General features: G+C 54.5%; 2 protein-coding genes across 3 annotated transcripts in view; one reads left to right on the top strand and one right to left on the bottom strand.

Moving 5' to 3' along the window:
- Positions 1-26,917, bottom strand: part of LOC110260631 (uncharacterized) — a 35,870-nt gene that overhangs the window by 982 nt on the left and 7,971 nt on the right. Inside the window, exons 4-7 of the mRNA XM_084955250.1 lie at positions 5,607-5,741; positions 5,001-5,164; positions 3,976-4,090; positions 2,146-2,362 (exon numbers count right to left, since the gene is read on the bottom strand). Of these exons, the coding sequence (XP_084811376.1) occupies positions 2,146-2,362; positions 3,976-4,090; positions 5,001-5,164; positions 5,607-5,741 (631 nt within the window). The remainder of the gene's footprint in view (positions 1-2,145; positions 2,363-3,975; positions 4,091-5,000; positions 5,165-5,606; positions 5,742-26,917) is intronic.
- Positions 865-26,072, top strand: TEF (TEF transcription factor, PAR bZIP family member). Of its 2 annotated transcripts, none has more exons than XM_084955249.1 (4): positions 865-1,017; positions 15,440-15,757; positions 20,974-21,194; positions 22,602-26,072. In XM_084955249.1, exons 1-4 carry the CDS (start codon positions 915-917, stop codon positions 22,815-22,817), a joined length of 858 nt encoding a protein of 285 aa, XP_084811375.1. In that variant the 5' UTR covers positions 865-914; the 3' UTR covers positions 22,818-26,072. The 2 variants fall into 2 exon arrangements, with proteins under 2 accessions (XP_084811375.1, XP_020947119.2); XM_021091460.2 differs by lacking the exon at positions 865-1,017 and adding an exon at positions 10,787-10,996.

Below are 26,917 nucleotides of genomic sequence, written 5' to 3'. Positions count from 1 at the left end.
TGCCAAGGTCCCTCAGCTGGGGCACTGGCTGGGAAGCAGGACGTTGTCCAGGACAAGCCTGAGCTGGGTTTGCAGAGCTGCCCCCTTTCAGGGGTGCCTGCTCTCCAGCACCCATCTGCTGGGCACCTGCCTCTCGTCCCCTTCCCAGAAGACCACAGGAACCCCAGGCTGCAGGCTTGTCCCTTCCCTTAGAAAAGCAGGCTTCAGGCTCTGCAGAGGGTGTAAAGCCCTAAGCGTGCATGCCACATGCACACCACGCGCCTTGCCGGGCACGTGTGCACAGCACATAGACCTCAGCATCAAAGCATGTCACCACCGCTGGAGACTTACAAGCTCGCAGGAGAGTGTGTGACGCCCACTTGTGTGCCTGCCTGTGCCACACGGTACACTATGCAGAGCTGCCTGCCTGTGCCACACAGTACACTGTGCAGAGCTGCCTGGTGCTGGGTTTCGGGTCCCAGCCCTTAGCCCAGGCTGGTTTCCACGGCGCCTGGCCCCCAGGGCTCCTCTGCCGAGTGGGCCTGAGTGCGCGGTGCACGCTGGCTGTGGGCGTGGAGCCAGCTCACTGTTCTCACCTGGCAGGCCCGGTTATGGCTCCCAGCCTGGGGGAGAACTTCCCTTTGCAAAGTTAGATAACACCGGGCTCTCTGTTAGAGGATTGGCGCGGTGGCGCCACGTGCTGCAGCTGGCGGAGGGCCAGGCCCGCCCTGCCAGGCAGCGGGAAGGGAAGGCCTGGCTGCAGTCGGAGCTGGCAGGTGGCCGAGCCGGGGGTGGACGGGCGGGCCGGGGCCCGTGCTGCCCATTGGCTGCCTCGGGCTCCCGCCCCGCCTGCCTCCAGAGCCTGCGGCTCCCGGGCCAGCTCTTGCCTCTCCAGCTGCTTCTAAACTCCCCCAGCAAGCACCTCCTGCCGGGCCATGTCGAGCTGCGACCGGATCGGAGTGGCCCCTGCCATGGACATGCCTGAGGTCCTCAAGTCCCTGCTGGAGCACTCTTTGCCTTGGCCAGAGAAGAGGACAGGTAGGAGCGGAGGTGGCCTGCATGGGCCAGCTGCCCAGGTGCCCAAGGGGTGGGGGCGGCCACAGGCTCGGTGGCAGGACAGGCATCTCCGGGCCAGAGAGGTTCCCCAGCAGGGGTCTGCCCTTGGCTTCTTCCTGAGCAGGAGGAAGGGCTGGGGTGCAGAGAGGGACACGGTGGGGAGTGCCATTGCAACTCAGACACTGTCCCCCAGCTTGCAAGCTTTGGGAAGCCTGGCCTGAGTGTGGCACTGACAGGTGCTGTGCTCACGTGGGACAAGGACAGGACCAGAGGGCCCTGCTGAGAGGATGCACTGGATGCTGACTGCTTATTAGGTTCCCTCCCTCTGCGTGTTGGGGGGCAGGGGGCTGGCAGAGACTGTGGACTTGGGCAGCCGCCTGTGTCTGGAGACCAGGCTCTCCCCTGTGCGCCGGCTTCAGCTCCCGCTCGCTGGAGGGCTGAACCCATGGATGGGACGGAGGCTGTTATGTAACAGGACCACAGGCTCGAAGCCCTGGTTCCTAGGATACCACAGCAAACACGGGCCCAGGGAGCCGGCGGCGGAGGGTGTGGACCGAAGGGCAGCGCCGGCAGCCAGCACCAGGTGTCTCCCAAGTCCTGCCTGAGAAACCCACGGCCACGGCAGCCTCGGGGGACCAGCCGGCCCAGGGCCCTCCCTCCTGCCAAATATTCCTCCAGCTCTTTTCTGTTCTAAGATGTCAGGGACTCACGCCCAGGTCTTCATGGCTCAGACTCCACAGGCGCCTTTAGAGAAGCTCAGCTGTCCTCTGCTGCCAGAATCTGACTTAGCCGGCCCAGGTGTCCCCTCAAGGGACCTTTCTCAGGCCCCTCCCGCACCCTGCTGTGCTGGCACCAGGTAGCACCGGCTGTCCCCTCAGGACTCCCTTCCGCCGGACCCTTAGCCCGCCCCCACACTCAGAAGCCCAGACACAGCAGCCCCTGCCCTAACACGCCCCTCGGGGAGCCAGGCTCAGGGAAGGAGGGGCAGGAGATGCTGCCCAAGGGAAGAAGGTGGCACTCAGGACCCCAGCTGCTCAGCAGGAGAAGCCCACCTCCTCAGGAAGCTCGCAGCTCAGCCTGGCCAACGAGCCACAGCTGGCTTTTTCTTACCTCTCTGAACATCCTGTGTGGGTGAGCAAGGCTGGTGGTCCTTCCAAAAGCTGGAAGCAGGGGGTTCCCTTCTTGGTCCAGGCACCCATGGAAGGGCGGGAGTCCTAGGGGCCCAGTGCCACGTAGGGAGCCACTGGGCTGTGGGTGGCTCTGCAGGGAGAGCTCCCAGCTGGGCAGAAAACTCAGGGCGGCGCTCCTCAGACCAGGACAACAAGGCCTACAAAATGTGGTAGCAGCTGCTGGTCGCTGGCTCCCAGCTGGTCCCCAGAGCCCTGTGACAGCTGGAAAGTCCCCATTGCTCACAGTGGATAATGAAGTCAGGGCCCAGCACAGAGGGGACTCGCCCAGGGTCTCAGGCACAGCGCTGGCAAGAGCTGGCACACTGAATGACAACAGTGGTCCCAGATGGCTGGGTTGGTCTGGGGGCGGGACCAGAGTCTCAGCCCACCCCTACTGCTTCTCTATGTGGTGTCCCATTGAGGGGCAGAAGCACGAGACCGGAGAGACTGACAGATGCCAGTGGGTGGATAAAATGAGGGGACAAAGGTTGAAGAGCCAAGGGGGCCGGTGCGCCCCACAAAGACTTTGCTGTCATCACTGCCCCCACACTGCAATCACCCCTTTCAAAGCTCCCAGCCTCTCCAAACCTTTCATAAAAATAAAAGCAGCCACCTGAAAAGCATTATACCCTGCTGAAGAGGGTACACACCATCAGAACTAGGATTTCAGCAGGTGCATGGCAAGTCCGTTGACCCTTGAACAAAACTGGGCTTAGAGGCGCTGACCCCCGTGAAAATCTGCCTATAACTTTACAGCTGCTGCCTTTGCATCCATGGTTCCACATCCTCAGATTCAACCAACCGCAGAAGGGGTAGCACTGTTTTAATTTGGTGAAAAATCCACACGTATGTAAGTGGCCCTGTGCAGTTCAAACTCACGTCGTTCAAGGGTCAACTGTGCTTTAAAAGTCCTTGATGAAGCAGCTCCTGTCCCCGTGTGCATCCCCCACTCTGGCTTCGCACCTCCCAGGAGGAGAACACCAGGGGGGCTGGTTGCCCCTCCAGACTGCTCACTCTTGGCTTTGGCGAGCACAGCCCTGCATGAGACCGAGGAAGGGGAGCCGTGCAGAGGGCGCGCTGCTGTCCCCAGACTCCGCTCTCCCTGCAGCCTCTCCGTTTGCTAGTTCAAAGCTGCTCCCTGAGATCCGACCCGGGAGGGCTCGCGCTGCCCCGGGGCCTCTCCCCGTGGCCCGCGTAGACCCCCCCACCTCTCCGGTCCCCAGCAGATTTTCTCTAACAGTGCCAACCAGGCTTGAGACTCCTTGGCCTCGGGCTACAACAGCCACCGGGCTGCCCCTCGTTCTGGGCCACCCGTTCCATCAACTTTCTTGCGGGCGAAGAAATCTATGCCCAGCAAGAGAGTGGGTCTGTGCCCCAAGCTCTGACCCAGGGTCCCCTCTGTCTCCAAACCCTGATCCCTAAGGACTGTTCTTCCTGTTTGTCCCGGGGATCCTCTCCCAAGAGGCCATCCTGCCCGCGCTCTCACTCTCTGCCCCCGCTTCCCTAAAGCGAGCTGTTCCCTCGTCACACCTGCCCTTCCCTTACTCCTTGGCTGTGCTCAGGGGCTGCCTCCCCATCTTTCTGCCAACAGTGGTCACTCAGGCCTGCTTTTCAAGGCACCGTCTAGCAGGAAGGGACACCAGGGGTTGAACAAGGCTTTCACTTTAAGCTGGGCAGGCAGGGGCGCCTAACTAGAATCAAAGTGGGCCACCTGGCAGGGGGTCCTTGACATTCTCTCCATCCCCCGTCTGTGAAAAGGGAAAACGAATACCTGCCTCACAGGCTTGTGGCCAGGATGGAATGAGCTGGCCCATGCCAGAGGGTCTGCAAACTGTGAAGGGCATCGCATTTGCAATCTGCCCCCGCGTCCTCCTTCCCACCTCCTCCTGCGGGAAAAGCGAATGGTGCATGTTTGCGGGCGCATACACAGGGCTGTCTCCTTGGAAATGCACGCCGGGCTCCCAGGGGCACGGTGCCATCGGCCCAGAGGAGCTGGCCAGAGGAAGGGCGGAATGATAAGCGGCCAGATCCCACTGAGACTTGCTGGGGCAGAGGCAGGGGTCCAGGTAGCCTGCTCTTGGGGGACTGAGGTGAGCAGGGGAGAGGGTGGACCCACTGCACCCTGGGCTGTCCTGGGCTTGGCCTCAGGAAAGGTCCATGTGGTCCCCTCCACCCCCCGGCCTGGGGGAACCAGAGCCCGCCTGAGATGTCATGAAGTGCGTCTCGGGGGAAGGATGCCTTAGCTCAAACCCTCACCCCCACCTCCTCAGGGCCAGCCTCTTCTTCACGCCTGCCTCAGGGACTCAGCCTCCTCCTCTGTCACCTCCCCCCACCAACACCAGTCAGAGAAACGTGAGAAACTCATTGTCACCGAGTACCCAACACTGACAGCCACGTGCAGCAGGGCCCCTTCCAGATGGCTTTTGCATCTTAAGGGGTCTGTCCCAAGGCCAGGCTGCTAAAGGAATGGATCCTGGTCCTAAAGGCCCCTGTCGCCCGGGTGTGTGCCAGGAACCGTGCTAAGTGCTCGCACATCACCCTCCGTGAAAGGGCTTTGCAAGGGAGGCGTGATGAGCCGGTCTACAGATGAGGAGACTGGCGCTCAGAGATGGGAAGGGTCTGGGGCTCCCACCCGGCTCAGTCCGCTTCCAGGCTCCTCCCTGCCCACGGGATTCCCTGGGGCCTCTGGAACCACGTCCCGGGGCCGTACTTCTCCAGTCGGGCACACATGCATCATGTTGAGTGCTGGCTGCCCTCGTGGCACAGGGGCGAGGGAGAAAAACCGCCCCAGCTTGCCTGCTGTGTGCGTCCCCCGGGGCTCGACAGACAATCCACAGTCCAGAGGGTCGGCGCCAGTCTCTCTGAGGGGGTGACGTTTGAGCCAAGGCCTGCGGGGTGAGGAGGGGCCAGCTACACCAGAACTTCCGGGCTGAGGGAATGGCACCTGCAAAAGCCCTGTCCTGGGGCACAAGAGACACATGTGTCTGAGGAATAAAAGGCCGATGTGGATGTAGGAGGTGAATAAGGGGGAGAGAAGGAAGAGGTGAGGATGGAGAGACCCACCCTGGGGGGGGGGAGCCTGCAAGGCCTTGAAGGTCATAAAGAAGAGTGAGGCTGTCGACTCCCTGCCTGCAAGCTTCCCCCCACCCTGACTATTCCTGGACATGTGGCTGGTCGGGGGGAATGGGGTGTTTCCAGAACAACCCAACATAGAATTGTAGTAAGAGAGAACTTCAGGCGAGCTCTTGCTATGCTCCAAGTACTGTGTGTCCTCAGCCGTGTGCCTGCATTGACTCTGCTTCTCAGGCTCAGAGAGGTTAAGTAACTTGCCCAAGGTCACACAGGAAGTAGTCAAAGCAGGAATCAGATGTCGATGGTCCAGCCCCAGAGCCCACACCTTACCACTGCACCAACACGACTTCCACTGGAGAACCTGTGGCTGTCAGGAAGTAGCTGTTGAGATGTGGCCGAGTCTGGAGGTGAGGGTTCTCTCTGGAAATGGCACTGCTGGGGCAGCTCTCCTTCTATGATCTGAACCTGGGCAGTGGACAAAATGCAAGCCAAATAGGAAATGAGTACTCATGGGGAGACGGGCAAGAGTTGGTCTAGAGCCTCCACCCACCACTTCTCCCCTAGAACACACTGAGACCGAGGTACAAACCACAGCCCAGAACTATGCAGCCACCGGTATGTGGGCTCAGAAGGCGGCAGTTGTTGGCAAGGCCCGTGGTGGAAGATTTGCCATAAGGATGGCTGATGTTTGTTATTCCAGGTTTGATCGTGAATCAGACACAATGACTGTGATTTAATGTTGATACTGTTCCAAATATATACAACTCGGCTTTGAATGGTTTTGTGAACCCTCCTACCAGCAACACCAACAAAGTGAGCCGACAAGTATTTACTGAGTTACTACTCTTGACAAAGCTTTGTGCTCTCCTGCATTTGGTGTGGCAAAGCATACAAATAACTGGGCTTTGCTAGGGTTCAAGGGAAGGCTTCCCATCGGCCTGCTCTTACAGACCCCAGGTTCATGTCACATTCTGCAGTGAGTCAGAAGACGGAGTGGTGCTGTCCTGCTAGATGCTATGTGGCCAAAGAGATCATCATGGGGCATTGGGTCAAAAACTGGAACTTTAGGAGTTCCCACTGCAGCACAGTGGGTTAAGAATCAGGCTGTAGCAGCTCAGGTCACTGTAGAGGCGTGGGTTGAATCCCTGGCCCAGCACAGTGGGCTAAAGGATCTGGTGTTGCTGCAGCTACAGCACTGGTAGGTCCCTGGCTTGGGAACTTCCATATGCTGTGGATATGGCCATTTAAAAAAAAAAAAAAAAAAGCTGGAGTTTTAGCACCTCTGAACTTCAAGCTTAAATAATCCAAGTTGGTATAATGGTTTAATGAAAGGCCCTTGTTTTGCATATGCTCAGTCAAATTAAATTATTTATTTGGGTTGGTTAGCAACTTTCTGAAACACAAGAGTAGAATTTAAAGCAGGTCCAGGAGTTCCCGTCATGGCTCAGCAGTTCATGAACCCGACTAGGATCCACGAGGATGTGGGTTCGATCCCTGGCCTCGCTCAGTGGGTTAAGAATCCAGCATTGCTGTGAGCTGTGGTGTAGGTCGCAGATATGGCTCGGATCCTGTGTTGCTGTGGCTGTGGTGTAGGCCAGCAACAGTAGCTCCGATCCAACCCCTAGCCTGGGAATCTCCATATGCTGCAGGTGTGGCCCTAAAATAGCAAAAAATAAAATGAAATTAAAAAAAAAAAGCAGGTCCAGCTCTGGAAAATGGACATTTCACATCCCTTCTCTCTGTAGCTTAGACTCTGGAACCCACTCCCAGCCTTGTTCCCTATCCCCAAATAATTCTCCTCCTGACCTGGCACAACCTAAGAGCAGAGGAAAGGTGGAGGTCTGGAGGTCCCGCCGTGGCTCAGTGGAAACGAATCTGACTAGGATCCACGAGGACGCAGGTTCGATCACTGGCCTCGCTCAGTGGGTTAAGGATCTGGTGTTGCTCTGAGCTTGAGCTGTGGTGTAGGTCGCAGTCGCAGCTTGGATCTGGTGTTGCTATGGCTGTGTTGTAGGCTGGCAGCTGTAGCTCCGATGTGACCCCTCCATATGCCACAGGTGCGGCCCTAAAAAGACCAAAAAATAAAAATAAATAAGAAAGGTGGAGGTCCACCCTCTCTACTCCATAGACTGTTCAGGCTGGCACTTGACACTGCTCCCCACACATCAGCTCATCACCACTCTGTGAGGGAAGCATATCCATTTCTGTTTCCAAGAGAAAAACAACTGAGGTGTAGGCAGCAGAAGTCACTTGCCCAAGGCCAGGTGGCTGGTCAGCCGCCGAGGGGAGACTCTACCCATGCCCACCCAGGCGCCGCTGCCCCAGGACCACGCCTCCCTCAAGAAGCTGCTGCACTGATTGAAACCCTATTTCTACAGAATTCCAAGGTGCCATTTCACAGCTCTAGTCTTCACCATGTAATAACATGTTCTTCCTATAGACTTTAATTCTTTGTTGGGCTCACAAACACTACAGACCTTAGCTAATTCTCACAACATGCATTCCTCCACTAAGAGAAGGGGCAAGGCCACGCTGTTAGTCCCACTTTTACGGAGAGGCGGCAGAGCCAGGGAGAGCCAGGGAGAGGATGCTGCGGCTGGAGAATGAGAAAAAAACATAATGGCTCCCGCCCCCAGGATGGTGCTGTTGAAAGCTGCCAGGCGGCAGGGTAGCGCGCCTCCCAGCTTGCAAGTAAGCACGAGAGAGAACATGTTTATAAAGTTCCCGCGGTGTTTGTGACACGCCTTTTACCGTGGTTATCCAAGGGGAAAAAAAAAAACCCTCTTTCGGGAATGTAGTACATGAACAGAGAACCGAATCGAAACTAATTTTTAAAGCCCTAACCAGCTCACCGAGCTCCTCCCCTGTGCTACTTGCCTCTTAGATTAGTTGCTCCAGGCTAGGTTTTAAGTCGGGTAGCACTGGATAACTGCAGCTTAAAAAAAAAAAAAAAAATCTAAATTTTTACTACATCTCATTACATACCACCTGTCACAAACAAATGTAACTTTCCACTATTATGTTGCTATAAATCCTCTTCTCATACCTTGAGAAATTTTTTCCCTTCAATGTCACATTGGGAATTCCCATGGTGGCTCAGGGGAAATGAATCCAACTAGGAACCATAAGGTTGCCTGTTCAATCCTTGGCCTCGCTCAGTGTGTTAAGGATCCAGTGTTGCCGTGAGCTGTGGTGTAGGTCGCAGCTGCGGTTCGAATCTGATGTTGCTGCTGTAGCTCTGATTCGACGCCTAGCTTGGGAACCTCCATAAGCCACGGGTGCGGCCCTAAAAGGCAAAAAATAATAAAATAATGTCACATTAGCCATGAAAATATACGTTTAGCCCTAATCCAGCAAGTCTCTCCACAACCAAACTAGTTATTTTTAAAGCTTCCAACATTGTTTTAATCAGTTTCCTTGGACTGCTCTCTGAAATTTATTTCTAAAAACCTCTAGGTCAGTTTATTCTAGAGATGTCTTAGTTTAGCCACATACAGAATTCCCGCTAACAACAACTGAGTTCTGTGCACAATTTAGTACTTTCGCTCAACAGGGAGTGACATGGGCACCGAACCTGCCTGTAGGATAACGGATACACCAAGCCATGAACTTGTACCCATGGGTGTTAGTAAAGCTATGGTCATTACCATTTGTTGCATTTACACTAACTGGCTAACGGAAGCCTGGGAAGGTAAATCCTGCCCTATCTCCATCTGACATAAACCAAGGAGGCCTGGAGAGATGAAGAAATTGGTGGGAGGTATCAGATTCAGAAAATAACTGACATCTAATGAGCATGGCCGGGAGACCTTGATTTCTGGAGTCAGATGCCACCACCCTGGCTTGACCATCACCCAGAGTTTCTTCAAACCTCTTGCTTTCCAGGCCTGCTCAGGGGCCCAAGCGCTTTTTTCCTCCTCAGTGCCCAGCAAAGTTCTCATTATACCAGCCTGACCACTTTCAGCTAGCTGGGTGTTGCTGTCAGCACCTACCCCGTGAACCAAGGACTGGGCTCTGCCATTCCCCAGCCCGGCTACTGGAAGGCGCGAGTCACAGGCAGGATACAGGATAAACAAGCCAAAGTCCCTGCCCTGTCAGGCACGGAGAGTCTACACTGAGTTCAAGGCAGAGTATGAATTGTGCTATCAAGAGGTACAAAGTCCTGTGTGCCGCTAGGAGCAGCTTCCTGAAAGGTCCCCACATCTGTGGACCCCGCTCACGTTCTCCATTTTTCCCGGTTTCCTGAGGAACTCCCAGGAAGTATTTATATTTTGAGAGGCGGTGGTTCTCCCACGAGGTGTGTACTCTGTAGATTGAGCGAAGGAGTTTTATTTTTTTCCCTGTAGAAAAAGCCAAGGTCCTCAAGAGAAACAGGCTTTCAGAGCCGTTTAGGACTTTAGAGATTATCTAGCCCAACCCCGAAATTTTATGGGCGAGAAAAGAGGCTCCGGGGAAGCAACTGGACTTTCCCAAGGTCACAAGCTAGTAAGTTGGGAGGACAGAAGCGTGCACTCCGGCTCGGGCTCAGGGCCGCGCCCTTCCTCTCCACCACCCCGCCCCGACCTCAAGAATGCTCCTCCACGCTCGTGTTTATTTGGCCGCCACGCCCGCGCCAGAAACCCGGGATCCGCGGGGAACCTGACACCCGCTTCAGCGGCAGCCAAGCCTGTTCCGGCTGTCCCTACGATGGGCAGGCCGCCGTCCCCGGCCCTGCCCTCAGCCAACCTCCGGGTCGGCGGGGTAAGGGCTGGGCTCTGCGTCCAGGTCCCACGACCCTGGACAGAGTCCCCGCAACCAAAAGAACCGGCCCTCCCCTCCCCGCCGCAACCCCGCACGTGCTGTGCCTCGTGCACCGCCCCGGGTCCCGCCCCCGCCCTCCATTGGCTGCTTCGCGCCCTCCACCTCTTTCCCCTCCCCCTGCAACTGGACTCGGCTGTGGCTCCACGTGACCCGCGGAGTTGGGGACGGCCGCGTGGCCCCGGGGGGCTCTCTGATAGGCTCCCCCCGCCGGCATGGCCGCTCCCAGCTCCGCCTCCCTTCAGTGGCGCGTCCGGAAAGTGGAGAGGTTGGGGTGCGAGGGGAGAGCGGTAACGGTGGTCCGAGAGGAGGAGGGGTATTATGAGCAGGGAGGCGAAAGTGAAACCTTGGGTAGAGGGGAAGGGGCTGTAGCCGAAAAGGGCCTAAGACCCTGACTCTACCAGGCGCCAATCAGGTGACACAGAGGCAGATGGGGCGGGGCCTTCGGCCCTTCTCCTCACCTGGCCCCGCACGTGTCTCGTTTATCCGGGCGGCCTAACCAATCACGGCCGGGACGGCTGTGCCTGCCCCCCTCTCAAGGCGGACCAATCCAAGGCCGCCATCCGGGGAAGCTGGCCTGGACTCATAAATAATTAATATGCCAGAGCCAGTCCGCAGGCGGGGTAGGGATGGAGGGAGGCGGGGGTGCCCCCGGGAGCCTGCGCAGTAGCCGCCCGTGTCGGCAGCTGCGGCGGGTCGCACGGCTCCGTCCCATCTCGGGGGGCGGGCGGGGGAGGCGAGGCGCGCGAGCAGAGCGCGGGGCACGATGTCCGACGCGGGCGGCGGAAAGAAGCCGCCTGTAGAGCCGCAGGCGGGGCCGGGCCCGGGGCCGGGGCGCGCAGCTGGGGAAAGGGGCCTGCCAGGCTCCTTCCCGCTGGTCCTGAAGAAGCTGATGGAGAACCCCCCGCGCGGGGCGCGCCTCGGTGAGGGGGGGGGAGGGTCCGCGCGCGCCTGGGGGCGGGGTTTCTGCAAGGGCGGGGCTATGTGAGGGCGGGGCCGGGGAGGTCGGAGGTCAGGGTGAAGTGGTCCAGCAGAGGGGGATGGGACCAGGGATGACAAGGGCCCTGGAGGGCGAGACAGAGGGATTGGGAAGAGAAGGTCAGGGGCGAGTTGAGCGAGGCTGGGTCAGATAGGGGTTGGCGGGGAGGGGTCAGGAGGGAGAGGGTAGGGTGGGAGTCGGGGTGAGGAGGTTCCTTTGGGCGGCCTCGAGTGTATGCAACGCGTAGGGGTTACTGAGGAGGCTGATGGGGGTCGCAGCAGCCACTTAAATGACGCTCGAGGGCGCCTTCTCTGGAACGCCTGAATCAGGATCACTTGGGATGCTTGTTTAGAATGCCGATTCCTGGGCCTCACCTTTCACCCACTGAATCTGCGGCTCCTGGGACAGGAATCTGCATTTTTAGGAACACCCCACCCCACCTCTGTGATTCCAAAGTCCACTGAAGTTTGAGATACCCTGATAGACAGTAGCGAATTGTCTTTATATATGGGCTTTCTCTCTGGGGATGAGGACCTGTCTTCTTCCCCTCCAGTGAGTATTCCCAGTTACTAGGTAGGTACTCGCTAGAGGTTTTCTGGAAATGAATTTCAGGGCTGCTGCTGAGGTGGGGGAGGAGTGTCAGGAGAAGGGATGGGAGGGCCTTCTGAGGGGGGATTGACATGAGTCAGGTAGAGGGATGAGGGTCAGACTGAAGCTACTGAGGCCCTTCACCTGGTTGTTTGGGGCTGACCCTAGCCTTTGGGGCCACAGTGGCAGGGCTGGGCTTTGTCTTGGTTCCTAGGCCACAGAGGTCCCTGGGGCCTACCTGGAAAGCAGGTTTGGCCTTGTTTTTTGGCCTGGGAACATGAGGTTCAGGGAGTGGCAGGAGTGCCACCTATAGTGGAGTTTTAGATGCACTGAGGGATGCTTTCAGTCTCAAAGATTTGAATTTCCGAGAACCATTGGTGTAGTTCATGGATGTGGGAAGGAATGGGCCTTCTGTGAATACCAGCCTTGGGGAATTAATTGTCTTTTTAAACATGCCATTTCTCTTCCTTTCCTGGCTGTGTTCTGAGGCTCCCATCCCTATGGCTGTCACTGTTGGGTTATATATAGCTTCAGCACATCAGGTGAGGCCAGGCTCTCTCCTCCTGCTTCAGACCTCATATGCACAGACCCTTTTGTTTGTTTTTAAGGCAAAATTTTGTTCCAGGATCTGAGGCTGAGACAAGCTACCAGGACAGGTGTACACATCCGTCGGGGTTCTTGTTTGAGATTACCAAATAATAACCATCTATAACAATAATTCTACCTCACATTTGCAGAATACTCACAGAGCACTTTGATATAGTCTTATTTAGTCTTCCACAGCCATCTTATAGGGTATTACCCCACTTCTCAGATGAGGAAAGCTGAGGCTCAAAGAGGTGAGGCTATTTCCTTAAGGTCACATAGCTAGGCCTTATGTGCTCTTTACTCTGTCACTGGCAGCCACTGTCCTTGTGACCCGAGTGATGGGCCTAGTCCTTTATCATCCTTTACGATGAAAACTCCATCTTATGGGGAGTTCTTGTTGTGGCTCAGTGGTAGTAAACCTGACTGGAATCACTTGGGTTTGATCCCTGGCCCTGTTCAGTGGAGTAAGGATCGGGCGTTGCTGTGAGCTGTGGTGTAGGTCACAGATGAGGCCCGGATCTGGCGTTGCTGTGGCCGTGGTGTAGGCCAGCAGCTGCAGCTCTGATTCAGCCCCTAGCCTGGGAACTTCTATATGCCTCGGGTGCAGCCTTAAAAAAAAATAACAAACAAAAAACAAACACAAAAAACTACTCATCTTATAAAAACACTGATTTGGAAATTCTCTTGTGGCACAGTGTGTTGATGATCCAGCATTGTCACTGCTGTGGTGCAGGTTTGCTCTCTGGCCCGGGAACTTTTACATGCTGCAAGTGCAATCCAAAAAAAAAAAAAAAAAAAAATTAAAGCACTGTCCTTCTCACTCAGTGGGTTAAGGACTGGGTGTTGCCGTGAGCTGTGGTGTCGGTTGCAGACCCGGACTCGTATGTGGCGTTGTTTCGGCTGTGGTGTAGGCCAGCGGCTGCAGCTCTGATTCGACCCCTAGCCTGGGAATCTCCATATGCCTTGGGTGTGGCCTTAAAAAAATAAAAATAAATAAATTAATTAATTAAAAATAAAAACACTATCCTTAATGGCTTAGGCCAGACAAAACCTGGAATGTACTGTTACTCTTCCTTCAGTCTGGCTGTTTTTCTGCAGCTCTGATTCGACCCTTAGCCTGGGAACTTCTATATGCCTCGGGTGCAGCCTTAAAAAAAAATAACAAACAAAAAACAAACACCTCCTTTGAACCCCATGACCTGCCCAACATGGATCACAGTCCTTGCTGAACAGCATGTAGAGTCAAGATCTCAGGGAAGAATAGGGAGGCCATCTGGCCCTCCCAGCCCACCAAAGCTTTGCTTTCTAACTTCCCATTTGGTTTTAAACCAAAGCCTGGTACAGAAGGCAGTTGCAGGAATTCAAGATAATTGGTATTAAAAGCCATGACCAAATTCTGTTAGTCAAAACCTCTGCCTTCTTAATTCACTGGGTGTGTCCATTTTTATTGGACCGATGGGCTGCTTCCTGGCTGTATGTGATGTAGGAGTCCATGCATGACTGGTTTATTTCCAACATAATCCTATTTGATTTCTCTTTTTCATTTCAGAATCCAGAGTTCAAAGTTGTCTCCCTCAATTTGAAAACCCATTATGAGCTTGTCATGATTTTCTCTCCCACTTCCCTGATTAGCTTCTCCGTCACTTTGAGTTCCTTCTAACCTTGTCACATTTTTCTCTTGTGTTTTTTTCTTAATTTGCCCTTTCTTGGATATCTGCGGGCATAACTTTCTTCTTTTTTTCTCTTTTTCTTGGGGGTAGGGGGACTGCACCAACAGCCTATGGAAGTTCCCAGGCTAGGGGTCAAATCAGAGCTGCAGCTGCCGGCCTACACCACAGCCACAGCAGTGCCGGATCCGAGATGCATCTGCAACCTACACTGCAGCTCATGGCAATGCCGGATCCTTAACTCACAGAGCAGGGCCAGGGATCAAACCCACGCCCTCATGGATCCTAGTCGAGTTCATTACCACTGAGCCACAATGGGGACTCCTCCACGTGCATAACTTTTTGACGGGGACAATTAGGTGGGATCCAGTCCCCACTGATTGATTAGTTTTGTTTTGACTGGGAGCAAGCTTTCTTCTACAGCTCCCTGTTCTCCTTCCCAGAAAACTTACCTTAAGTCTTCTCTGCTTATTCAGAGATAGAAGTCTTTTGAAATGGTTGGTCTGAAAAAGGTCCTGAAAAGACAGCTCCAGGCCCTCTCTGTTGAATAAACCTGAAGGGAATCCATTTACAAACCCAGCTTTTGGGAGCCCTGTCGTGGCTCAGCGGAAGTGAATCTAGCATCCATAGACTAGCATCCATGAGGACGAAGTTTTAATCCCTGGCCTTGCTCAGTGGGTTAAGGATCTGGTGTTGCCATGAACTGTGGTGTAGGTCTCAGACACGGATCGGATCCTGCGTGGCTGTGGCATAGGCCGGCAGCTACAGCTCCAATCCAACTCCTAGCATGGGAACCTCCCTATGCCTCCCTAGGGTGCAGCCCTAGGAAGACAAAACAAAACAAAACCCAGCCTTCTGCCTTCAGTATACACATCTGCCTGCTCCTGTGTTGGTCCCCAGGATCGAGGAATGAATCAGGCACAGTAAAGTAGCAACGAGTGCCTGCTGTGTGCCCGGAGGTCTACAAGACACTGTCAACTGTTACCTCTAGTCTTCCCCAAGAGCCAGCTGTATCCTGAGTTACCTTGAGGACACTGAGGCTGGCAGAGGCTGAGGAACATTGCTAAAGGCACACATCACTGCCGTGGGAGGCAGAGCCCTGCCTGGAGTTCAAGCCCCAGGCTGGGTTGCTGTGGAGAAGCAACATGAACGGGAGAACACGCACGCTCTTGGTCTGAGGAATCAGCCCTTGCCTAAGATAAGAGGAAGGGTTGGAAACTTCGTTTCCTCCCTGCAGCCTCTCTCCGGCAGATGCTGATCCCACAGCCCATTCTGCACTAACCCTGGGGCCACGGCAGCCCTCAGAGCCGGGGTGCGCAGCCTGGGAAGCCCAGGCAAGGGTGAGGACGTGCTGCCGTTGCTAAAGGAGACCAGTGGTCCTGGTTCAAGCACCAGGTTGTAACCAGAGAGTAGCATGAGCTCTTAAAGTGCGTGGCTGGATCAGAACTCCGGAGGGTGGGTCTGCCTTGTGAGGCTTACTGCTCGCCTCCTGGGCTTGAGTTACCCTCTTGAGAGGTGTCTCATCACAGCTTTTGTGTCTGCAGATAAGGAAAAGGGGAAGGAGAAGCTGGAGGAAGACGAGGCCGCAGCAGCCAGCACCATGGCCGTCTCGGCCTCCCTCATGCCGCCCATCTGGGACAAGACCATCCCCTACGACGGCGAGTCCTTCCACCTGGAGTACATGGACCTGGACGAGTTCCTGCTGGAGAACGGTATCCCGGCCAGCCCCACCCACCTGGCCCAGAACCTGCTGCTGCCCGTGGCCGAGCTGGAAGGCAAGGAGTCGGCCAGCTCGTCCACGGCCTCCCCACCATCCTCCTCCACCGCCGTCTTTCCGCCCTCGGAAACCGTGTCCAGCACAGGTGGGTGACGGGCCTTTGGGGAGGGCCACCCTCCCCGTCCAGGGAAATCCACTTCCCGCGCAGGGCTGCTTGTGTCCACCCACCCCAGGGGCGGTCCCAGTGGGCCTGCGGAGTGGAGAAGCCCCCTGCTCCCCACCCTTCAGCACAGCCCCCCCAAGGCTGGGGTAAAAATAGCAGTCACATCCTCGGCAGTCGGAGCCTTTCTGCTGGTTGCTGCCGGTGCTCAGCGTGGTGGAGTGCGCCCGCCCAGGCGGAGGCTTTGCGGGGTAGAAATCCATTCTGCATTTCCTCAGCGCTGCTCTTCACCCCTGTGTGCACTCTGCCACAGGTTATTGGGAAGCTCAAGCAATGATAATAATAATAATACCAGCTAACATTTATTGAGCATTTACTCTCTGCCAGGCATTAACACACCATGCTCACAAGAACCGTGTGAGATTGATCCTGTTATCTGAGGAATACTATGATTGAGGAGACTGAATCATAGTATCGGTAACTTGCCGAGGTCACACAGCTGGCAGGTAGTGGAGGCTGCCCTTGGACCCAGGATGTCTGACTGGCAGAAACCACCCAGGCCCTGGCACGAAGGAGGCTGATTTCCGCTGTCCCTGGGATTCCTCCTTCATCCTCTTGTCCTTCTTCTGTTTTAGCTCTGGAGGTCGGTAGGTTGGTTTCCATGCTCCCGGGGCGCGAACTTGCCAGAGCAGGCACAGCCCTGTTCCAGGGGCTCCGTAAGCTCTCTGCAGGCTCGCTTAGAGGCGTATCGGCTGGTGTCTCCCGGGAAAGACCCCAGGAGCTGGTGTGAAACTCAGGGAACCTGCACCCAGGGAATCCTAATGCTCTGTGTTTTTTCTTTTTATTATGGAAAAATGTTCAAATGCAGAAATAAAGGGCGGCTGTAATGAACCTCCAGTAGCCATCCTGCAGCTTCCATAATCTTTTCCTTTTCCTTTTGGCTGTACCTGCAGCATGAGGGCGTTTCCAGGCCAGGGATCAAACCCACACCACAGCAGCGACCCAAGTTGCAGCAGTGACAGCTCTGGGTCCTGAACCCACTGCACCACAGGGGAACTCCTCAGCTTCCATAAGTCTTAACTCATAACCAATCTTGTTTTCTCTAACCAACTCAGTTACCCTCTCCTGATTATTTTCAGTCAAATCCTAGGTATTATATCATTTCATCCCTAAATATTTCAATATATATATGTTTAAAAAAGCAATAAAAACACCAATTTTATATCTGAAATTGATAATAAACTCATCAGCATTCAAATTTCCAAAAAGTCTTCTCATAAATGTTACTGCTTTACAGTTCACTTGAATTGGGAGCCAAGCAAGACCCACCCATTTCAGTTAGTAATGTCTCTTTTCTTTTTTTTTTTTTTCTTTTTCTTTTCTTTTTAGGGCCACATGCATCGCATATGGAAGTTCCCAGCCTAGGGGTCTAATCAGAACTACAGCCGCCAGCCTACGCCAGGGCCACAGCAACGCCAGATCTGAGTTGCATCTGTGACCTACACCACAGCTTAGGGCAATGCCGGATCTTTAACCCACTGAGGGGGGCCAGGAATCGAACCCACATCCTCATGGATACTATTCATGTTCTTAACCCACTGAGCCGCGACAAGAAGTCCAGTTATGTCTCTTAAATCGCTTATAATCTATGGGGTCCCTTCTCCTTTTTATTTCTCGGTGATTTATTTGTTGAATAAGCTGAATTTTTTCATCCTGTAGTGTTTTGCACGTGCTGGATTTTTTCTGACTCTATCCATATACGGCTTTTTAGCATGTTCCTGTGCCCCTCGTTTCTTTCCTGTAAACTGCTCAGATTTAGAGGCTTTAGCTAATCCCAGCCAAATTCTTCTTTGAAGCCAGTTTCCCCCCCTGCCTTTTTTTTCTTTTTTTCTTTTTTTTTTTTTCTTTTTAGGGCCTCAGGTGCAGCATATGGAAGTTCCCAGGCTAGGGGTCTAATTGGAGCTGCAGCTGCTGGCCTACACTGAAGCTACAGCAACGCTGGATCCAAGCTGAGTTTGTGACCTACACCACAGCTCATGGCAACACTGGATCCTTAACCCATTGGGTGAGGCCAGGGACTGAACCTGCATCCTCATGGATACTAGTTGGATTCATTTCCGCTTGCACCACAGCAGGAACTCCCGAAGCCATTTCACTTTTGTGTTGGTCAGGTTGTCCTGCAAAGCTGGTTCCATGTGTGGGTAGGAGACAGAGCTAGAAATGAGCCCTATTTTGGGGGGCGGAGGGGCCACACCCAGGGCATGTGGAAGTTCCTGGGCCAGGGATTGAACCATGCCACAGTTGTGACCTGGGCCAGAGCTGTGGCAACACCAGATCCTTAACCCACTTCACCACAAGGAAACATCCATTTTTTCCTGTGTGTTTTTTTTTTTTTTTCTTGCCTCCTCTTATATCTTAGACCACCTGGGTGACATTCGCCTTTGATTTTAAGTACACATTCTTGATGAAGTAGGGCACCCAGAAGTGCCCATGTCACAGGTATACCACTTGCTGAATCATCACAGAGCAAACCCACCCGTGTAACTATCACCCACATCAGGCTAGAGGATGCTCTTGGTGTTCCAGAGGTACCTTCCAATCCCGTTCTCTCCCCTGGGGAGTCAGTCATTACTCCCCAGGGGTCATCACGCTCCTTATTTCCACTACCAGAGATTCGTTCGTCACCATGTCCTTTAAATGGAACTGTATATTATGTGTTATTTATTTTATTTTATTTTTTTTGGCCGTTCCCAGGCCAGGGATCAAATCTGAGCGGTGGCTCTGACCCACACCACAGCTGTGGCAATGCCCCTGCTCCAGCCCAGGGATCAAACCTGTGCCCCCACAGAGACAATGCCAGATCCCCAACCTGCTGTGCCACAGTGGGAACTCTACTCTTTTTTTTTGTTTTTCACAATTATAAGCTCATTACGTTTATACGTTCACGTTTATGGCTTCCTGTAGCTAGCTTTATAGTAACGTACACATTATATGGGTGTCAGTAACTACCAACATAACTTACAGAATACTCCCGGGACACAGACAAAATCACCATACAGATGCAGGAAGATCTGTATGGAAGAACTGCACACATGGTAGACGTGAAAGGCGAGCTCCCCCTCTGAATTTTTCAGTAGAAAAATTTTCTGTAGAAAAGACAGAAGTCGTATGTATTCTTTTGGGTCTCGCGTCTTTCCTCAGCTGTTTATAAAAATCATCCGTGGTGTTGCCTGTAGCCGGACCCTGTTCATTTCGTTGCTGGACGGCAGGCCGTGTGCTGTACGACCACACCGCAGTTGTGCTCCCTACAGCTAAGGACACACAAAGTGTTTCTAGTTTGGGCTTACGTGTAGCACTGCCGCAAATGTTTGTGTCCGTGTCTTTGGCGAACACCTGTACGCATTTCTGTTGGGTGTTTCCTGAGGACTAGAGTGGCTGGGTCATCAGCCCTGCACACAGGCAGCTTTTGTAGACGCTGCCAAATGGTGTGCAGAGTGGCAGTAGCCATTTAGACTCCCTCCAGCAGGGCAGGGGCGTTCTCGTTGTCGGCCTGTGGAACCGTGGCTGTTTGTGGTTTATTCCCACAGTTACTGCCTTGGTTCCTGGCCCTTCAGCACTCTGACGCGCATCCCTGTTTGTAATTAACCCCTTCTAATCGGATATGATTAGTTTATGTGCTTGATCCAGTTAAAACCTAAGTCTGACCATGTCAGCCTCTGCTGAGAACTCTCCAGTGACTTCTTGCATCTCAGGGTGAAGGTCAGCTGTTGACATTTGGCACTGTTGGCATTCAGACCAGATAATTTTTTGGTTGGGGGGGGGCAGGACTGTGCTGGGCATCATGGGATGTGTAGCAGCATCCTTGGCTTCCACTCACTAGATGCCAATAGAACACACCGCTCCAGCCTAACGTGGTCACCTATTTGCTGCAGAACCAAACTGTCCCCTTATGAGAATCACTGCTTTATTGTGATTAAAGGCCCTGTGTTTGGTTTGGTGGTGCGGGGGTACCCACCATAAACCGAAGTTCCTGGTCCAGAGACTGAACCTGTGCCAAACAGCAACCTGAGCCACAGCAGTGACAATGCCAGGTCCTTAGCTTACTGAGCCACCAGGGAACTCCAGAGGCCCTATGTTTTCTGCTCTGGGCCTGTCCTGTTATCTCCCCGCTCAGTCATTCACTCCAGCCGCATCAGCCTCCTTTATTCTTCCTTGAGGATCCCCGTGCTTGTCGGAATAGACCATGCGCTTGGTGTTCACTCTTTCTGAAATGTTCTTTTCCCAGATATCCACAAGGCATCTACTGCTTTTACATAGTTATTTGTAGTTTAGCTTCTGTAACGTCAGCCTTCTTTGCTAGAATAACATTCCATGCAGGGAAGGACTTTTGCTGGTTTTGTTCACTGCTTTGTCTTTGCCAGGACGGTCCCTGGTATGTACCAGGTGTCCAGTAAGTATCTGTTAACTGAATAATTATTTTCTGTACTCCTGGCAGTAGCACTGAACGAGCAGGCTAAAGATATTGTTTTGTAATAATGTCTAGTAACACATAACCTTTGAATTCTTTAACCCAGTGTCCACCGTAAAGCCACAGCCCGACAGGGCAGAGAAGAGCAAGGATTCAGAGGCAACCAGACCCAGGGTGCCATCCCTGGGAGCAGGGGGAAACCATGTCATTTCTTTGAACCTGAGTTTCCTCACCTGTAAGATGAGATTAACACCCATCTCCCTTTCAGAGTCATCGTTAGACTAAATGAGCACAAAGGATTGACTTGCCTCAAGGGATTTGGACTTGGAAACCATTTCATTATTCAGTCTGTAGTTCACCGTAATCAGCTGTTTCCTCATTATTTGAAAACTTGAACCCACGGGAAGCTATGGGGGCATAATGATTGAATATTTTGCCTAACATTTCCGGGAGGAAAAAAACAATTGGAAAATCCGGTCTTTTTCGAGGGCCTCTGTTTCCTTTTGAGCATTTTGTTCCTAAAGGGAAAAATTCTTTCCACACGTGCGTTGTTGAGTGGAATCACACACGCCAGTCTGGCCAGGGGCTGATGCTGTTGTGGTTTTTCTTCCCTCCGAACGGCAGTGGTTCGCGCAACCTTAAGATTCAAGCAGGTGCCTGGGCGTGGGATGTGAGTTTTTACTATCCACTGAGCCTAGACTGTTTCAGGACCACCTGCCTCTGTGTCTTTCAGAATCCTCCCTGGAAAAGGAGAGGGAGACACCCAGTCCCATCGACCCCAACTGCGTGGAGGTGGATGTGAACTTCAACCCCGACCCCGCCGACCTGGTTCTGTCCAGTGTGCCAGGCGGGGAGCTGTTCAACCCTCGGAAGCACAAGTTTGCAGAGGAGGACCTGAAGCCCCAGCCCATGATCAAGAAGGCCAAGAAGGTCTTTGTCCCCGATGAGCAGAAGGTAAGCTGGTATATCTGCTGTCGCCAAGGTACAGTGTTGGTTCAGGAGCCACGGGCTGTGCTTCCTCATGTTTGACTTCATCTCAAGGACCCACCCTCCTTGTGGACATGTTTAGAAAGTCATGAGCTCAGAGCTTAGAGCTTAGAGCCCTGTCCTGCAGCAGTTGACAGACAGAAAGGGAGCCAGGTGCTGTCTGGCCCCAGCGTGACTCCCCGCAGCTTCTCTTTTCTTCCCGGCAGCCGGCTGTGTCGATGCTCCTGCTTCCTGGGCCACGGCAACTGGGGTGAAGAAGCCCTTGCTCTGAGGGACAGAGAGAGCTGTGTATTGCCATCCCCAGGGACGGGCAAGCAGCCTGCAAGCAGATGGTTTTGTAGGAACTGGGAGGGAGGAAGGAGAGGAGGATTTGGCAGTTTTTCCATTCCATCCTATGAAACGCTCTTCAGAAGGACTTTTCGCCTAAGCTTTAGAATCAGGGAGACCTGGGTTCAGATCCACTTTGCCACCAGACCTAGCTGGGCCTCAGGTTCCTCGTCTGTAAGGTGGCAATAACCATACCTGCCTCTTGAAAGGTTTCTGAGGCTTTAAAATAGTAACAATGGGAGTTCCCATTGTGGCTCAGTGGTAACAAACCCGACTGGTATCCATGAGGATTCGGGTTTGATCCCACGTCTTGCTCGCTGGGTGAAGGATCTGGCATTGCCATGAGCTGTGGTTTAGGTCACAGACGTGGCCCAGATCTGGCATTGCTGTGGCTGTGGCGTGGGCCAGCAGCTGCAGCTCTGATTGAACCCCTAGCCTGGGAACCTCCACATGCCACAGATGCAGCCCTAAAAAGACAAAAAAAAAGCAAAATAAATAAATAAATAAACCACAGTGAAAATGGTGAACTTTACGTGGTCCTTGCTGTAAGTCAGGCCAGTGCTGGTATAAGCACCTTGTACATCCTAACTCATTTAATCTCATGCCACCCGGGAGCCAGTTCCAGCTCTCATCCCCATTGTAAAGATGAGGGGCCGGGGACATTGAGAGGTTAACAGGACCGGGGCTGAACTCAGGATGGGACCCAGGGTGCAGGCCCTTAGCCACAGCCGGAGCGTAGACAGGAAGACAGACAGTGCTTTACGCTGGAGCAGTGCCGAGCAGGCCACCCGCGAGTGGGGCTGCCTTCCTGCCACCGCAGGTGCCCCCGCAGATTTGGTGTCTCTTCCTGCCTCCCCGGGAACGGGAGCAGGCAGGGCAACCGGCCCCCCGCGCTCGCGGCCCCTTTCCCTGGAGGCCCGGCCTTCGTGCCAGCTGCACCACATGGGTTCCAAGAGGGACCTGGGGGTGGCATGCTGAGAGGAGGGGAGGGTGGGCTCCCTCGCGGGGAAGAGGACAGACCCACGGAGGACTGACCCCTCCCCACAGGACGAAAAGTACTGGACGAGACGCAAGAAGAACAACGTGGCAGCCAAGCGGTCCCGGGACGCGCGGCGCCTGAAGGAGAACCAGATCACCATCCGGGCGGCCTTCCTGGAGAAGGAGAACACGGCCCTGCGGACGGAGGTGGCCGAGCTGCGCAAGGAGGTGGGCAAGTGCAAGACCATCGTGTCCAAGTACGAGACCAAGTACGGACCCTTGTAATCCGCGCCTCCGCCCGCACCTCAGACCTCTGCCCGGGGCCCCGGATCCCACCTGCGCGTGGAGACTTAGGACGCGTCATGGGCGCGTGGCGGTGCACCTGCCCTGGGAGCCTTCACGTTCACGCTTCATCACCCACGGCCAGCACGGCGACTTCCCTGGGGACCCGCCTCCTCCCTGGCGGGACGCGAGAGAACCTGCGGAGCCGGGAGTCAGCCTTAGTCTCTGTTCTCGGCGGCCCCGGAAGGGGACCGCGGGAGCACAGGCTCTTGTTTGCCAGGAAGCCCGGGCTTCCCTGCCTGGCCCTCCATCTCCGGCCTGGGCCGTCCAGGCCTCTCTCTGCAGAATGAGTCGTGACGCTGTCGCCCTCACATCGGCTCAGGAAGCAGCGCGCGTTTCCAGGCAGGGCGTGTCTGTCGCCCGCCTCACCCTCCCTGGAAAGTCTTAGAAACATCCGCTCCCATCTGCCTCAGAGGCAGACAGACCGGCCAGGTCCCCTGTTGTGTCCGTGCGGGTACCAGGCCACAGCAGCGGGGTCTCTGCACGGCTAGCCGGGGACGGGCTCTGGCTCTGGGCCGGCAGTAGAAGCACACCTGCCGTCCTTAGCTCCTTCACCCCTTTCCTCTGTGGCTCTGAGGCCTGGAGGGAGAGGGGCTCCATCCCAGGGCGGTGGTCTCTGAGCCCTGGGCCCCGTACACATCTGCTCTTCTCCAGGTCACTTGTGGAGGCCGTCTGAGTCTCCTTTGTCCCACCAGACTGGGCCTCTGGGGCTGCTCTTTCTTTTCACGCAGTGCCCAGGCTCGCTTGGGTTTTAAAGGAAGAGTCCCTCATCTCAGAAGCCTAACTTCCCGGAGCCGGGATCCACCTTCCACACGGCGTTCAGAAAACCGGCCTCCACAGCCTCTCACGCGCCGGTGGAGAGCCGGGGCATGTTTCTCCAGAAGCGCCCGTTCTTTCTTGCTCTGCTCTCCCGTGCAGGCCTGGCCCGGGCCGCTCTCCCCAAAAAGCAGAAGAGGGCTTTCCAGGTCTTGCTTCAGGATCCAGCCCCGTGCCTGCGGCCTGAAGGGTGTCACCCAGCAGGACACCTGGTCACCTGGTCGCAGCACCACTCTTATGGAATAGCAGACTCTTGGGACATGTCCACGGGCTAGAGTCCCCTCCATCTGGGTCCCTGGAGACGTGGGCCACGCGAGCCCGGCCGTGGTGTGGTTTGGAGGGGGACACCTCGCAGCTGCTCCTTTGTCTTGTGTCTGGCCGGACTCATCCTTTGGCTCTGCCGGGAAGAGTAATTAAGGAACTCCGTGGAACCCTCTGCTCCCTGTGGTCAGCTGGAGTTGGAGGTATTTATTTGCTCAGCAGGGGCAGCCTGTGGTAAAGAGGGGTCAGGGGCGACAGGGGCTCTTTGTCATGTTCACCACTGGCTTTATTTATAGTGGTGGCTCTGAGTCCTGGGCCTCGACCCCTAAAGACTTTTCATAACAGATGTTTAGAGCAGGGGAAGCCATCCGCTGGCCGTGGACCACACCCCAGGGGGACACCATGGCGTTCCAGGGACCTACACCCCCGCCTCTCCGGGGACTCGACAAGGGTTCCTGAGGCCAAGAGAGGTCAGTCCCTTCCCTGCGGGCCCCTGACTTTGACTTTGTGGTTCTATGAAAACCATGGTCACACTTTTCACTCTATTGTAACCACAACAGGGCCGTTGCATCCGGCATGTCTGTGTCCTGCCCTGGGCAGCTTGCCCGCCCGGGCACTCTCCCTCTGGTCTGGCCACCCACCAAAAGGGCACTTCTCATTTTATTATTGGTAGAAGAGCTGCCAGCTTAAAAGCTCTTCATTTTCTTTGGCCAGGGAGTGTATGGTTTGTTTTCTCAGTTGGGTTTTTTTTTAAAGGGATGGACATTTAATCTCTGGATGGCGTTCACTTTCCGACCCCGGCGGGTGGGATGATGGCCTGACGTCTCTCCTCTTTGTCCCCCCTTCTGCCTGCCCAGTGCCCTCCGCTTCTGCCCCCAGGCAGTGGGTGTCCAGTTCCTCCCCCAAGTGCTTACTTGGAAAGAGCACGGCTGCCGGCCTCTTTTAGAAGAGCCCCTTTGAGCCAGGAACCTGGCAGGGACAGAAGGGAGATGTCCGGGGAGGTTGACATTTGGGGGAAAGGGGGGCTCAGGGAAGCGTGTCTTCTTCCTAGGCCTAAGGATCAAGGCCTTGGGGCGGGTGGTGGGGGTGGGGGGTGTCTTCTGCTCAGTTTCCATCGTGGAGTTGAACTCCTTGCTGGACCCCCTCCATCTTGGGGCTGACAGCCAAAGACTGGGGCTCCTGTGCTCAGATGTTTGGCATCCTCCTAAAAGCACTGGAAGCCAGAACTGCCAGCATAAGTGGCTTGCAGCGGGCTGGGAAAAGCACCATTCCTTCCTGAACGCTCTGTCTCCAGCCTCACTGCAATCTCAGAACAGACAAATCATGAATGAGCTAGAATGCTGCAAGAATATGCACATAATAAATGTATATCTAAATATAGAAATATATATATTTAGAGAGAGAGCTTTCACCATGGCCAGCAGCCGTGGGGACGACTTGGGTAACTCTTACCCGTGGCCAAAGGAAAGGGTTTGCCTGTCCGAGTCCTGAGGTTGGGAAAGGCACTTGGCAGTGAACCTTTACTCTGGGTCGGCATCACCCTGGTGAGGGGACGTGCTGCGGGGCCCTGGCAGGCAGCTCCTGCGGTCCTCCAGCCTGAGTTGGGGTGGCAGGCGAGGGAGCCAGCAGGAAAGTGCCCCTTCGTGCTGGTCTGCTCTCCATCCGGGGCCCTGGGAGCAAAGGGCTGTGAGCCCCTGGTTTTTTGGCAGAGCCCCACCCCAGAGCTCCTTTCACATCTGTTAATTAAGTGCAATAAATTTTTCTAGAAACGGCGAAGATGACTTCCAGGTGGCTCTTGCATCTTACAGCGTCGGGGTCGCCAGAACACCACTTGGTTTTATTTTTCTAAGTGCATGTGACGTGATAGAGTGTGCGGGGCTCCGCCTCCTCCCCTGGGAGCTGGCATTCCAGCGGGCCCCTCTCCCCTTTACCTTCCCTGGGGAAGAAGGCAAGGAGCAAACCCCTTCTTCCCAGCCGGAGAGGGCGGAAGAGGCCATAGCCCATGGGCCTTATGTGCTTGTGTGCGTGCGTGGGCCACCATTGGTGGGCCGGAGTGACATGGCGGGAGGGAAGCTGGGAATGTATCCTTTTCAAACAAAATTAAATATTTTGAGATGAGAATTGTGGGGCTGTCTTTTCTGTCCCCCTCCCCACTTCAAGGCCAAGTCACCTAACCACTCTGGGCCTCCGTTTCCTCATCTGTCCAGATGGAAGTCATTTCTGCCTGCTTCCTTCATGATTTATTGAGAAAGGACACATATCAGGCCCAGGACAGTTGAAACAAAGAAAAGTGCTCTACCACTGGTAGAAGGACAGGGAACTGCTCTTGAAAAGTGGCCCCAAACAGAGAACACTCAATGGCAAAGTGTAAAAAAAGTAAAAAGACTTGGAGTTCCCTTGTGGCTCAGTGGGTTAAGGATCCGGTGTTGGAGTTCCCGTCATGGCTCAGTGGAAACGAATCTGACTAGTCTCCACGAGGATGCGAGTTTGATCCCTGGCCTCGCTCAGGGGGTTAAGGACCCAGCATTGTTGTGAGCTGTGGTGTAGGTCGCAGACGTGGCTTGGATCTGGCGTTGCTGTGGCTGTGGTGGACCCCTAGCCTGGGAACTTCCGTACATCACAGGTGCAGCCCTAAAAAGCAAAAAAAAAAAAAAAAAAGGATCCCATGTTGTCACTGCTGTGGCATGGGTTTGATCCCTGGCCTGGAAGCTTCTGCACGCCATGGGGGCAGCCAAAAAAAAAAAAAAAAAAAAAAGTCTGGAAGAGTTGGGGGCTGGTTGTGGGATTCTAGAGGTTTTCCTTTTCTGCTTCTGCCACATTTTCTGTCTACTGCCATGAGACAGTCACAATTAAAAGACAATTTTATACCCAAGGGTAAAGCCATTTGCTGAGCACCAGAACTGTCATGCTGATTTGCTCAGCATTGATGTCCCCAGGTCCCCTGCTCAGGATGGGCCCAGACTCGT

This window comes from Sus scrofa, chromosome 5, assembly GCF_054392235.1.
Source record: "Sus scrofa isolate SSC_HxYL_T2T_F1_AM1 chromosome 5, Sscrofa_HxYL_maternal_Yorkshire_Landrace_v2.0, whole genome shotgun sequence".
Classification (NCBI taxonomy): domain Eukaryota; kingdom Metazoa; phylum Chordata; class Mammalia; order Artiodactyla; family Suidae; genus Sus; species Sus scrofa.
This window is presented reverse-complemented; position numbering and strand designations above follow the sequence as displayed.

What these genes read in the sequence shown, in the direction of transcription:
- TEF (XM_021091460.2), top strand. Translation starts at nt 10,840, where the DNA reads ATGTCCGACGCGGGCGGCGGAAAGAAGCCGCCTGTAGAGCCGCAGGCG. An exon ending in CCCGCGCGGGGCGCGCCTCG is followed by an intron (nt 10,997 to 15,439) that starts GTGAGGGGGGGG and finishes TTGTGTCTGCAG; the next exon opens with ATAAGGAAAAGGGGAAGGAG. An exon ending in TTGTCCCCGATGAGCAGAAG is followed by an intron (nt 21,195 to 22,601) that starts GTAAGCTGGTAT and finishes CCCTCCCCACAG; the next exon opens with GACGAAAAGTACTGGACGAG.